This window comes from Penaeus monodon, unplaced genomic scaffold (genome assembly GCF_015228065.2).
Source record: "Penaeus monodon isolate SGIC_2016 unplaced genomic scaffold, NSTDA_Pmon_1 PmonScaffold_1548, whole genome shotgun sequence".
Taxonomy (NCBI): domain Eukaryota; kingdom Metazoa; phylum Arthropoda; class Malacostraca; order Decapoda; family Penaeidae; genus Penaeus; species Penaeus monodon.
The window spans coordinates 19,614-33,778 of record NW_023644686.1 but is presented as its reverse complement, the minus strand read 5'-3'; the positions used below and the strand labels follow the sequence as shown (position 1 = coordinate 33,778).

The following is a 14,165-nucleotide window of genomic DNA, read 5'->3' as shown; positions in this document are numbered from 1 at the left end:
CGAGGAAATTACAGAAAGGTTTCTGGGGAAAGGACTAAAATTAACTATATATTAATAAGTAAATAGTACAAACGGAGCGGGGGGGAGGAAGGGGGAGGGGGAGCTCCCTTTCCTTTTTCCCAATTGGTCCCCCTTTCCTTTGGGGCCAGGGGGGGCAGCCCTTTTCCGCCCCACCCCAGGGGTTCTAAACCCCCCCCGGGGCCCAAATTTGGCTTTTTTCCCCCTTCCGGGTTAAAATTTTTTTCCCCTCCCTTCAGGGCCCGGCACCCCTTTTCCTTTCCGGGGGGGGGGGGGGGGGGGGGGGGGGGGGGGGGGGGGGGGGGGGGGGGGGGGGGGGGGGGGGGGGGGGGGGGGGGGGGGGGGGGGGGGGGGGGGGGGGGGGGGGGGGGGGGGGGGGGGGGGGGGGGGGGGGGGGGGGGGCCCCCCCCCCCCCCCCCCCCCCCCCCCCCCCCCCCCCCCCCCCCCCCCCCCCCCCCCCCCCCCCCCCCCCCCCCCCCCCCCCCCCCCCCCCCCCCCCCCCCCCCCCCCCCCCCCCCCCCCCCCCCCCCCCCCCCCCCCCCCAGGGCCCCGGCGGCCCCCCAAGGGGCGGGCCCCTCCGCATGTCCTAGGGCAGGAGGGCGGCCCCCTGGCATGTCCTCGGCAGGCGGTTTCCCCCGGGGCATGTCCCCCGGCAGGCGGTTTCCTCCGGCCATGTCCCCGGCAGGCCCAAAGCTCCTGGCAGGCCCTCCGGCTTAGGCGGGCTCCCTCCGTCAGCCCTCAGCAGGCACTCCTCCGCATGTCTTCGGCAGGCGGCTCCTCCTCATGTCCTCGGGCAGGCAGCTCCCCCGGCATGCCCCTGGCGGGGGGCAGCTCCTCCAGCTTTCCTTTGCCCACCAGACCCATGCCAACTTTTCTTTCGGGGGGCATTCCGCACCCACCATTTTCTCCTCTTGCGGTCCTCGGCAGGAGTCTTTCTGATGGTTGATGCCCACCAGATCCTTGGGGGGGACATCCGGCGCGCCCGGGGGCAGGCGACGCCCTCATCCGGCGGGGTCCGGGGGCGGGGGGCGAACTCACCCGGGCGCGTCCGGGGGCAGGCGAGACTCATGGGGCGCGTCCTGGGCACCCACTAAATCGGGGGCGTCTGGGCAGGCGACGACTCACCCGGCTTTTCCGGGGCAGGCAAACGATAAACCCGGCGCATCCGGGGGCGGGGGCGCCCTCACCCCGGCGCGTCCGGGGCGGGAGACGACTCACCCCCCGGGGGCTTCCTGGGCAGGAGACAATCCTGGGCCCCAATCCTGGCAGGGGGCTTCTCCATTGCGCCCTTTGGCAGGTAGCCCCTTCCAAACCCAACCCCCAATGCTCCCCATACCCTTTGGGGGGGGCATCCCAGGGCCAACTTTTTTTTTTGGGGTGCAAAAAATCCCGCCCCCAATCATTTCTCCAAGCGGACTCCAAACGGCGGCAAAACCCCCTTTCCGACTTATGTGCAGTCGCTGGCTGGTTTTCACCATGGGCTGGGTTCCCTTTCGACCTTTCCTGCTTTTTTTCCGAGGGGCCCTTTCCCCCGGGAGTCTTCTCCCGTTTTTGCCCCATTTTTGGGCCGAAAAGGGTTTCCCCTGCGACGGGCCCTTTGGGCAGATGATCGCGCCCAGGTGGGGACTCCGTGGTCAGTCCCCCCTCGGGCCACTTTTACTCTGGGGACCCCGGTTTTCCCGAGGGCCCCGGTGCTCCCTGGGCAAAAAGGGGGGCCAGAAAAGGGCCCAAAAAAGGGGGGCCCACTTCCTCCATAGACCCCTCCCTCTGCTCCCGACCCGTCCTCTTCGCGGTTCCTGCGACGTTTGTTTTTTTCCCACCCTGCCTCTGATCTCCCTTTTCCCGGGGTAGTACGGGGCCGGCTACTCGGGCACTGTCCTCCCCCTTCTCCTTTATTTATTGAAAAAGGGCCTTTGCCTTCAAAAACCCAGCAGTTCACCTTCCTGCACTTTAGTTCCTCAGGGGGCCGTTTTCCAGACCGTCTGACCCTGGAAAGGTCACCAATTCAGGGTTCAAATTGAAAAAAAGAAGAAGGAATCGGGTTGTTTCGGGGGAAAGGGAAGGAACTTACGGGAAACGGGAAACAGGGCCCCCCCCTTCTCTAAATTTGAGGTAAAAACCCCTTTTGGGTTTGTTTAAAGAGAGAAGGGGGATTCATTTTAAAACCCCCGCCTGCCTAGGAACCCCCTGGAAAATTTTAGTTCTCTCCCCCCACTGTGATAAAAAACATCTGTAGCTGGATGTTTAAAGGGGGATAAAAGGAAACGGGCGGGAAAGGGTTTGCAAGGGCCCCCCCTTTTTTCTCATGGGGATGAAAAAAACCTTTGGTGTTTCAGGAAAAGAGGGTTCCCTTTGAAAAGGGTCCCGGTCCTCTTTTAGGAATGGAGAGGAATTGCGGGGAAAAAGGGGAAGGGGGCCCCCCCTCCCTTCCCTGAGGAGGAGCAAAAGGGGTTCGCATAAATGAGGTTCTGTGGGGGAAAGGGGGAATCCCCTCTGGCTACCCCCGGGGGTTTAAACACCTCCCCGTATTGCGTGCTTTGGCCCCTTGTGAGCGGGAGAGGGGACCCGGGAAAGGTTTTGAGCGATCCCCGTGCAGAGTACGCCCTGCGGGCTAGCAACACGCCTTTTTGGTCCTCATTCGGGGCAAGCAGGGGGGCCCCTGATTGGGGCCCCCGGTCGGGGCCCAATCGGGGGCCCTTTCCCTCAAAAGGGGGCTAGGGTAAAGCAGTCGGCGGGCTTTTGGGTACTCAAAAACCGTCCGTGCGAAATACTGCAAACGACAAATTGGGGCCGGGCTTTAAATTCCACCTTCATCCCCCTGTTGCTTTTTAGACATTTTTCTAACCTAAAGTTTCCCCTTGGGTTGGACCCCCCCCGGGGGGGGTGGGGGGCGGGGAGGGGTTTTAAGCACTGAAAAGGAAAGGGAAAATACACAAAAAACCCCCCACGACAGACAATAAATGATGAGCCCCGAAAAAGGGCCCCAGCCCAAACGGCCCCAAACCCTGAACCCCTAGGGCCCTCCAGATGGCAAAAGAAAACCCCGAGCACGGGAATGACACTGTATGCCTGCTGCCAAAAAAGGGGGGGGGACAAAAACAGGAAAAATGTAAAAAATGTCTGTCCCCCAAAAAATTTGCCCAACAGATGGACTCTCATGCGGGGCCCCCAGGCCACCACCCAGCCCAAGGAAAGGCCCCTCGGGACCCCCCCAAAAGACAAACCCCACTGCCCGAATCAGGGCACCAGCTGAACCAGCCGAAACAGCTGGTTGCCCCACGAGCAACCCCCAAACCCAAAAGGGGGGACCAAAAACGTCCGGGGCCCGGAGCCCGACCCCTGATGGAGGGGTTGGACCCCCAAGGGGGGTTTCCCACATTTTAAAAGGTTCCCCATAAAAACCCGAAGGCTTCGAAAATTTGCCTACCGGGGGGTTCAGGGCTTTGGGAAAGAGCCAGGAAAATCCTTTTGTTAAATCCGGGTTTGAACGAGACGGGGCATATCATCTTTCCCAAAGTTTCAGGCCCCCCTTTTTTGTCCTGCGGGAAACAAAGGAGGAAAGTGAGCCACTCGCCACGGGAATCCGCGGGAAAAGAGGGTCAAATGGGTGGACTTGGGCTTCCCCCGGGGGGTCTTGGTTACGATGTGGGGGGGGTTTGCATCAAAAACCCCCAGGTTGTGGAGGCTTCCCGATTGTGGGAAAGGGGAAACCCCAAACCGGGGAAAGGTCCTGGGGACCCATTGAAAGGGTACCCCAACCTACACTTACGAAAGGTTTTGTGCCTAAAACCCTGCGGTGTTTAAAGTGCCAAAAGGAAGGGACCCCACCAGGCAAACCTGAAACGGGCCAAGTAAAAATGTCCTAACTGTGCCAAGAAGCATCACCCTGGGGGCTGGCTTGCTCGGGTAAAATGGAAAGAGGCGGCTAAAGCGGAAAAGGGGGTTGCAAAAGAAGCGTCGGGGATTTTTAAAAAAAACCCCCCAGGCCCCAAACGTCGGGGGGGGGAACAAAGCAAAAAAAGGGCCCCCCAAACCCCCAAAAGGGGAAAGGAAAGGGTTTGTTTCCCCGACGGGGCGGGGAATTTCCCCCCAAGAAAAAACCCAATGGCAGGGGGAAAACCAAAGGAAAAAATTTTTTTAAACCCACCAAAAGGCCCTCCCCGGGAAAAAGAAGCCCAGTTTCGATAGGGGGACAGTCGATCCGCTAAAATGCGTAGCCAGCAGTGGCAGCACCCCTTGTCCAGGCCCAAAGGGAAGGGGCGGAAAAAGGGGCAGCCCCGATGTCCCCATGAGGACATTGAAAAAGATTTGTCGCAAGCGTAAAGGGAAGGGAAAATGGAAAAAGGGGAAAAAAAGCCCAATTCCCTTTTCCCTACCCCCGGTCGAGACTCCCCTCCCCACTCCCCCCGGCCATGCCTCACAGGGCAGAGCCCAGCCGGCTTTATTCATGCCGGAAAAATGAAACAAACAAATTTCCCCGCCCAGGCAAGGGCCCGCCCAAAGCACAGAAAAAAGCCTTTGGCCAAAAAAGCCCAAACACTTCAAGTCAGACCCACCAAAGGCCCCTCCACCTCCCAAATGGGGCCCCGGGGTAGCTGACAAACCCAAGGAGGCCCCCCCAACCCCGGGGGGGGTGATTCCCAATGGAGTTGTCAGACCCCCGACTTTTTCAATCCGGAAAACACATGTCTCTGATGTAACTATCAATTTGAACAATTTATGGCAAAAAGGCAAACGAAGGGATTCTGCATTTTGGGAAAAACTTGGTTTCTCCTCAAGGAAATTTCATCCGCTAGCAAAAGGGGCGATCCAAAAAGCATTTACAAAACCGTCATGCCCCCAGGAAAACATTTTCAGCGGGAAACCCGTTTTTCTTCTCCGGGGGAAACCGTTTATGCCCTTTCCCCGTAACCGGGGCAAAAAGAGGCCCGGGTCACCCTGGTCCAAAACAAAAAATTCCCTGGCGATGCACCGGGACTGTGGAGAAGGGTGGGTTTAAAACTCTTTGCCATCGAGATTTAGTTTGGGCCGGGGGGGGCCCCTTTAAATTTTTACAAGTGTTTTAAAGCCGGGGCCCCACTGTAGTAGTTGACATCAGCCAGGTATGTGCTTTTGCAGCCACGAACCGGGGGGGTGTCATAGGGGGAGACTCCAAAAGCACACCCCCCCTCCTGGCCCCTGCAGGGCCCGGAGCGGTGGGGTATCACATAGCCAAAGTGCTTGAACATTCCCCCAGATCGCCTTTCCCAATAGCCCGGAGCCAAGCATGTCAGGAGGGGGCCTAGGGCCCCAACCCTGGCCCCTGCGACTCTGGTGAGAAGGGGGATTGGATTTGGTTTTTTATGAGACCGTCCTAGTGACATAATGGGGACTATAAACCCTAGCCGAAAAACCACGAAACCCAATCCAAGATGGGAAAAAAGAAAGGCCCAAATGGAGGGGGTTTCCCGGCGCCTTGGGCCCCGCGTCTGAAAGCAATGAACCCACACAGGGGCGAAAAAAAAGGGAATTGGCCTACAAGCCAGAAATTTTAAAAGCCCTTATGAGGGGCAGCCTCACTGACCATACCCAAAAATTGGCCCGGGGCTAGGAGTCACCCAAAAACCGGGCCCGGGACTTCAATACGAATTAGGGAAAGGGCAACCACAGGGTTTAAATTAGTGCCCAAAAAACCCTTTTCCCAGGGAAAGAACCCCCCACAAACCCACCCTCCATAAGGGAAAGGGTGTCAGGGGGTTTCCAAGGGAAAAATTTCCCGCGGGGTCCGGCGGGAAAAATGGCTGGAATGGTGTGAAACCCTTTGATCACCCTACCCACTCTTAAAAGCTATGGCAACGGGTTTAAGCGAGCCACCAAACCGGGCCCCGTTCGGGATGCACGCACCATACCCCATCAGGGGCCAACAGACTGGCGGGATGAGTTCTTGCGGAACGAGTAACAAAGCCTGCCCGCTGAACTTAAAGGGGAAAACAAGAAAGCCCCACAAAACCCAACCCGACTTTTCTAAATCAGAGAAAGGGCAGCCGAAACCCGATAATCAGGCGCATTTTTTTCTCTGGGGAACTAAAAGATGCATAAAAAGCCAAATTGTAACCAGCCCCGGGGCTCTGAGGGATCTCAATACCCATCATTTTCCCACCTGGGGGCTGGTAGGTTAGTTGCTTCCTGCAACCATCAAAAAGTCCCGGGAAACTTTTCCCTCTACCCCCTAGTTGGGAAAAGGGGCTATATAGTTCCCCTCCCAAAACCCAAAAAAGCGGGAAAATACCGCCCCATCTCTCCCTCAGCGTCTGGCAACATCTGTGGCAGTATTCCCTTTACCTGGAGGGAAAGGGTTTTTAAATTTGCAAGTCCTCCTGAAATTTAGGGGAGCCTGATCCAAAATGGAATAAAAGGTAAGCTCTTTGGGTTTTGGTAGGTTCCTTTACGAAAAAGAACAAACCAAAATCAAAATTTCCCAAAGGGCACTTTCCCCAAGGGCCCTCCCCTAGAAAATGGAACCCACCGGGTTGGGGGTTTTAGTTTCCGCCCCTTTTTTAAAACATTAGTCCTGTAAACCTCAAAAAAACCTCCCAGTTGGGGGGCAAAAATCATCGCAGACACCTTTCTATCTTTTCCACTTGGCCCCCTACCCGCCTAAACAAAGCCCAAACGGGTTTTCTGGACCTGGGGATTTCCCAGGAATGTTGCAAAGGGCAGGGCAAAGAAAACTCTGCAGGCCAATCCAAAGCCCATGGCTCTGAGACAGAAAAGTTTAAGGGGCAAGTCTAAAATCCAAAGGGGAATTTGGGCTTGGAGGGGGGTTTCAGGACTACCTCTAAAATTGGGGAAAGGGTAGAACGGACCCTTCCTTCCACAAGGAGGTCCCGTACCTGGTTTTACCGAACAGAAACAAGACGTCCGTCATGAAAAGCAATGATTTTAAAAATCTAGGGGCCGACACCAGAGTACTAAAATCATTCTTGGGACATGCTGTCAGGCCCAAATTTTAGACTATGCCCCCCTCGCTTGATTGGGATTAAAAGGGGAAAACATAAAAACCCCAAAAAAGACTCCAAAACCCCCCCCCCAAGGGCCCCCAGGGTCATTTTGGGGGCCCCCGGGGGCGGGGGGTCCCCAACCTCCTTTGGGGGCAAACCTTCCCCCTTGGGGCCCCACGGGAAATTTATTCCCAATGGCAGGACCCAAAAACTTTTCAAAGGGGGGCATCCAAAGGGTCCCCGGGGAAAAAAGCCTAAACATTAAAAAAGTCAGGAAAGCCTTTGAAGGGGTTAAAAGAGCTGTTTGGGAAACCAAATCCTGACTTTTTCACACAGCCAGGGGGTTAAAACGCCAAAAGGGGTCATAGAAGCACTACTGGCCCCGGGCATGGCTCCCCCTCACCCCGACTTGTCGTGCTCCGCCGTGGGGCACAAAACCTCGATAAGTTTTCGGTCATGAGCTGGCAACCAAAAAAAAAGAATATTCACCAAAAACCCAGCCCAAAAGGGGGAAATCAGAGGGTCTTGCAAACCATCACCCCCCCCAGGGGGCAGAACATATTCCCCGGAAAGGATCGGTCGATCCCCTTTACCCCCCACTGCAGGCGCCGGCTTCGCAGGCAAGGGGTGGGCCCAAAACCATGGGGGAAAGGACAAAGCCCCCTCGTACAGGCAGAGGCAGTTTCTATCATGGGGGGGAAATGGAGGCCCCGGGGTCCCTTTTAGGGAAGGGCCAACTTTGGGCTACACAAAAGGGCTCCAAAGGACCGTTTGACTGTCTTTAGCACGCTCACCCCCTGACAATATTTTCATTCTGATAAAACCCTCCTTTACATTTGGGACGGGGGGATTCTTCCCCAGGGTAGAAGAATCATCATAAACGGGTTTTCCCGCCACATAGGGATCGGGGGGGAAGGGTTTTTGCTGACAATTATCCGTAGTTGGGGGGATGCCCCCAAAAACTTTAGAGGCCCAAAAATTTTTAAGGAGGGGAAATTACGGGGACGGCCACCCCCTTCCTTTCCCGCAGCTTCACAGAGAGGAAACAAAATATTCCCCCCCGGCCTGGGAGGGCGATTCCCCCAGGGTATAAAACCCTGGACCTTGAAAAAAACAAAAAGAGGTTTCCGAAAATCCCTTCGCAAAAAGGGGCCTTGGTTCCCCCTGTGGGATTTAGGATAATACCAAAAAATGAACGAGGGGAAAAGGGTGTTGGCCTGCATTGCGGGGGAGCCGAACGCCCCACCCTTTTAAATTTTCATAGAGAATTTTGGGGCCCCGCAATTTACTGGGCAAAGCCGCAGAAAACCAAAGGTCGTGTGGAAAGGTTTTTGCGAGATCTTTCACCACGGCTACAGGGGCGCCCCTGGCAAATCCCAAACCGGGGGACGGGATGCACCCAGTTTCCAGACAAACAAAGGGGGGGGCCGGCCTTTTTAAAAAAATGACACAGGGGGCCATAATGAAAAGGGCCCCCGGCCCCCCAAAACCAGAATTCGCAAATCTCAAACAAAAAGAATATATATATAAAATATGTTTAAATTTTTTTTTTTAAAAAAAAAAAAAAAAAAAAAAAAAAAGGGGAAAAAGTTTTTTTTTTTTTTTTTTGTTGGTTTTTTGTTGGTGGGGGGGGTTTTTTGGGGGGTTTTGGGTTTTTTTTTAAATTAAAATTTTTTTTTTTTTTTTTTTGGGGGGGTTTTACAAAAAATTTGAAAACCACACCCCCCCCCAAAAAAAACCCAAAAACAAATTTAATTAAAAAATTTTAAAAAATAAATATAAAAAATTTTTTTGGGGTTTTTAAATTGTTAAATAAAATTTTTAAGAAATTTGGGGGGGGTTTGAAATTGGGGGGTTTTTTCCCCCAAAAAAAACCCAAGAAATAGGGGGGGCCAAAAAAAAAACCCCCAAAAAAAAAAAAACCAAAAAAAAAAAAAAAAAAAAAAAAAAGGAAACCCAAAACCCAAAAAAACCGAAAAAAAAAAAAAAAAAAAAAAAACCCCCCCCTTTGGGTTTTTTAAGGGAAAATTGGGTTTTAAAAAAAAGTTTTTAAAAAACAAAATTTTTTAAAAAAAAATATTTTTATTTTGAATTATTAAAATTTATTTTAAGGTGTTTTTTTTTATTTTAATAAAAAATTTTTTTTTATTTTAAATATAAAAAAAAAAAAATAAAAAAAAAATTTAAAAAAAAAAAAAACCCACACACCCCCCCCCCCAAAAAAAACCCCCCCAAAAAAAACCAACACAAAAAAACCACAAAAAAACCCCACAAAAAAAAAAAAAAAAAAATTTTTTAAAATTTTTTAAAAAGGGAAAAAAAGGGAATTGGGGTGGAGAAAAAAGGGGTTTTTTTGGGGTTTCCCTCGGGGAAAGAAAAAAAGGGGAAAAAAAAAAGGGGATAAAAAAGAATTTTTAAGGAAATTTTTAACCCCAAAAAAAAAGACCCCGGGGGCCCCAAAAAAAAAAAAAAAGGGGGGGGGGTTTTTTTTAAAAATTTAGGGAATAATGTACACGGGATACAAACAAAATATATTGTGTGTGCGTGTGCGGGGTGTGTGTGTTGTGTTATAATAAAGATAATAATGAAAAAAGGAAAAACTTATAATTTTTAGGGTTTTGGTTTTTGAAAAGGGTCTTCAACATTAGTCAATCATGACTGTCGTTTATTTTGGGTTCTTTAACCCCCCCTTTTGTGGGAAAGGAAGGCCGAGATCACCAAACCCCTTGGGGGTGTGGGGAAATTTAACGCAAGTCAGCAAGATGGTAGACGAGAAAAAAGCCTCCATTGCCCCCCAAACAGCACACCAAAATATGCGCGGGGCGCGCATATATTTTGGGGGCCGTGAGTGTGGTGTGGTGGTTTTTATTTTTTGTGGGGTTGGTGTGGGTCTGCAAAATCCCATCTTCTACTATCTAAATCAAAACTTATTTTATAAATATATATAAGGGACCACACAACACACACACAAACACACCACACACACAAAACAAAACCTACATATGAACACACCCACAACAACCCCAAAAAACACACAAACACACACACACACAAACACACCACCACCCACACAACACACACACAACACAACACACACCCCACACCACATACATACAAGTATTATCTAGTTTTAAAATTAACGTGAATTTTTTAAATTTCCCGGGGAAAAAAAAGATCCCCCCAAAAAAAAGAAGCAAAAATAATTAAGGAGTTAAAACATTTGGGGAATAATTAATATAAAACCTTTAAATTTTTTTTCTTTTTGTTTTTATAAAATATTTTTAATAAATAAACTTATAATTAGTTTGGTTTAAAGGCCCTTTAAAAATTGAATTTTATCATCATTTTTTTACCTTTAAATTTTATATCCCCAACCAACCAAAAACCCAAAACCCCAAACCATATTATAAAACCACCCCCCAAAACCAACAAAAAAAAAACAAAACAAAACCAACCCACAAAAAAAACCCAAAACAAAAAAATATTATTTTAAATTTAAAAAAATATAAAATTTTTAAAAAAAAAAAAAAAAAAAAAAGGGGAGAAAAAAGGGGGGAAAACCGGGGGGGGGGGAAAAGGAAAAAAGGGGGGGAAGGAGGAAAAGAAAAAAAGGGAAAAAGGGGGAAAACAAGGGAAAAAAGGGGGGGGGGGGGGAAAAGGGGAAGGGGGAAACGTTCCCAAAAAAAAACAAACCAAACCCCCAAAAAAACCCCCCAAAAAACCCAAAAATTTAATATAAAAAAATAAATTTAAAACTTTTTTTTTTTTATTTTTTTTTTTAAAAGATTTTTAGGGTATAATTAGAGTTTTAAATTTTAATATATTTTTTTATTTTTAAAAACCCACAACAAAAAAAAAACCCCAAAAACCCCAAAAAAAAAATATTTTTAAAAATTTATTATAAATTTTATTTTTTATTTAATTTTTTAAAATTTTTTTTAAAAATTATTTTTAAATATAAAATTTTTATTTATAGAAACAAAATAAAAAAATTATTTTTTTAAAAATTTATTAATTTAAAATTATAAAATTTTGAAAAAAAATTTCGTTTTACCCCTTTGGTTTTGTTTGTTAAATTTTAAACTTTCCCCGGCCAATTTTAATTCCCAAAAAGGAAAACCCGGTTTTTAAAAAAATGATCCAAAATTTTTGCGTTGGAATTTAAACAAGGTAAGATCAACACCACTTTGGAGTTTTTTAAGGGAAATTTTAAAATTTGTAATAAAAAGTTAAAAATTTAAAAGAGGTGAAATTGGGGGTTTGGGGAAAAATTTAGAAAAATAAAAAAAAATTTTGAAAATTAACTTTTTTTTCAGTAAATAGTTAAGAAAAAGAATGCTTTTGACGCCCCCACAAAGTCTTGGCAAACCCCTTTGGGTTTTGGGGGGGGGGGGGGTTTTTTTTTTTTTTTTTTTTTTTTTTTTTTTTTTTTTTATTCTTGATTTTGATTATATTTTCAATGAAAAACCCCCTTTTTGGTTTTTTGTTTTAAAAAAATTTTTGTTTTCAGTTTTTTTTGGGTTATTTTTAACAAAAAACATTTTTACAAAAAAAAATTTTTTTTCTTATTTTTTTTTCACAAAAGTTGGTACTGTATTTTTTTTATTTTGCTTTGTGATATTCATTTTTAATAACTGTTTTGTTTTTTTCCCCAAAGACTGATTAAACCCTAGAATTGCACAAATTTAAATAGTTTTGTAAGACACTGAAATTAGGGAAATTTTTTTAAAATGACACAAATTTAATGAGAGCTTTTTAAACCTTTATAAATCTAATATAAAAGTCTTGATACTGAAGAGTATTTTTTAAATGTGGAATAGGGGGGCCTCCCCCCCCCAGTGAGTTTAATTTATTTGACAGTTTATATGATAAAAAGTTTAACAAAAGCCACTGACACCTAATGTGATTTTTTTGGGATTAAAACCGTATAAATAGAATTTTAGCCACAGTGAAACGTTTTTATTCAAAGGCTTGCAGGGTTATGGTTTGTAAAAGCCCATGAAAAGCCATTCTGTTGTTTTAGGGCCGGAACCCATTTTGGAAATTGAAGAATAGTGTTGGTAGGGGGTAGTTTTCCAAATTTGATATAGTTTTCTTTTTAAAAAAATAGAACTGATATGATTGTATTTATGAATGTGGGTTTTTGGGAACCTGTTTTTTATGGAATAAAAAATTTTTGCGTTTGAATGTATCGTAGAAGTGAAGTGTTGCACAATTTTGGGGGTAAGACAGGGGATATTGCAGGAAAAGTAGATTTATGGGTGGGGGGTTTCCCATCAAAAACGGGGTTTGGGGGGTAGGGGATAAAAAGGGATAGATCTGGTTTTTCAAAGGGGCCCCGGGGACATTCATGAAACTGTGGAAGGGGTGACGATAGTTTTAATTAAATTATGTGAAAATATTAAAAAAAATTTATTAAATTTTAATGAAAAAATTTGGTAGAATCTCATGATTACACGCTCCCCTAAAACTCATCTCCATAGGCTTTTGTTATAAGAAATAAAAGTCCTGTTCTTTTTAAGAGCGTTTTTTTGCTGTGTTTAAAGGGGTTTTAACCCATAAAATTTGTTTAATTTTTGTTTTTAAAGGAGGATACAATTACATCCGAAAAAAAAAAGGGCTTTGGAACAGTAAACTAAATCCATTTAATTTCATCATTTAAGAAATCCCAAAACCTCCCAAATTTGAGTCCTTAAAATCCCCAAAAGGTTTCCTTTTTTCCCCGATTCAGGGGGTTTTGAGGGTAGGAGGGGGGGGGGGGGTTTTGGGGGGGGGGGGGGGGGGGGGGAAAAAAAAAAAAAAAAAATAAAATTTTTTTTTAGACACAAAGTTAAATTTTATCCAAAAAAAATTTTGGGAAAAAAAATTTTTAAATTTTTTTTTTTTTAAAAAAAAAATTTTTTTTTTTTTTTCTGGTTTTTTTTTAAAACCCTTTTTTTTCTCTTCCCTCTTCTCTTTTCCCCCCCTCTCTTTTTTTTTTTTCTCTCTCTCTCCCCCCCCTTTTTTTTTTCCCCCTCTCTTTTTTTTTTTTTTTTTTTTTTTTTCCCCCCCCTCCCCCTCTCTCTCTTCTCTCTCTCTCTCTTTTTCCCCCCCCCCCCCCCCCCCCCTCTCTCTTAAAAGGGGGGGGGGAAAAAAATTAAAATTTAAATTTTAAAAAAAAAAAAAAGGGGGTTTAAATTTTTCAAATTTTTTTTATTTAAAAAAAAACTTAAAAAAAAAATATATTTTTTTATAAAAAATTTTTTTTTATATAAATTTTTTATAAATATAAAAAAATTTTTTTTTTAAAAAAATAATTTTTTTAAAATTTAATAATTGGAATGAAAAACAAAAAAAGAAAATAGTGCACATCATCCCCCCTGTGTAAAGGGCCCCCAAATTTTAAAGCGCGGTGTCGTCTTTTAATTGTTGTTTATGGGGGTTGTTAAAAGGGGGCGATGCAAGCAAAACCAATTTTTTGTGTGGGGGTTTTGGTCTTCGAGTACCCCCTTTAAAGCTTTTTAATTTTTTCAAAATTTTTCCCAATGTCTCGGGGTTTGGGGGTCCGGGTTTTTTTGTGGGTTAGAATGGAGCCATAAAGCATTAAAAGGGAAGGGAAAATAGCCGGGTGAAGAAGGGTTGTGGGGGGTTCAAAGCTTGTAATTTTGGGAAGGTGAAAAGAGCGTCCCGTCCGATCTGTGGAAACCCCCCAAAAATCTTATTTTTTTTTTAATTTTCCACAGGGGGGGGGGTTTTGGGGTCGTCCCTTTCCCTTTTTTTGGGGGGGTTTTTCCCCATGTTTTTCTCCTTTTTAATTTCTTGAATTTGTGAGTGAATAGGGGTGGGGGGGTGAGGTAAAAAAATTTTGGGCCCAGTAATCTTCAAAAAAATTTTAATAAACCGCGGATCTAAAAATTTTGGTTATTTTGAATGAGGTGGTAGAAGGGGGGGGGGAAGTTTCTACCCTTTTAATTGTTTTTTCCAAAAAATTTCCCGTGGTTTTTGCATTATACTTTTTTTAAACTAATCTGTCCCCTATTTTTGTCAGTGTTTCAAACTATCGATGGTTTTCCCCTCGAAAATGGGTTTAATCTGTTTAAATTTTGGTAAAAAAGATTCGGAAACAGGTCAGGAGACATTTTTTTTTTTCAGATGGCTGAAATGATTGTGAGTTTTTACGAGCCCCGG

At 46.1% G+C, this 14,165-nt stretch overlaps 1 protein-coding gene across 1 annotated transcript; it reads right to left on the bottom strand.

The window, feature by feature from the left end:
• Nucleotides 1-756: 756 nt before the first annotated feature.
• On the bottom strand, nucleotides 757-1,300 carry LOC119569466 (collagen alpha-1(X) chain-like). The gene is made up of 2 exons (XM_037917618.1): nucleotides 1,237-1,300; nucleotides 757-1,082 (listed from the first exon to the last, which is right to left on the bottom strand). The coding sequence occupies exons 1-2, from the start codon at nucleotides 1,298-1,300 to the stop codon at nucleotides 757-759; spliced, it is 390 nt and encodes a 129-aa protein (XP_037773546.1).
• Nucleotides 1,301-14,165: the final 12,865 nt, after the last annotated feature.

Excerpts from the sequence above, each read along its gene's own strand:
- LOC119569466 (XM_037917618.1), bottom strand. The coding sequence starts at position 1,300 with ATGGAGAAGCCCCCTGCCAGGATTGGGGCCCAGGATTGTCTCCTGCCC. Across the intron at positions 1,083-1,236 it reads GCCCAGGAAGCCCCCGGGGG|TCTCGCCTGCCCCCGGACGC; the intron begins GTGAGTCGTCTC and ends GCGCCCCATGAG.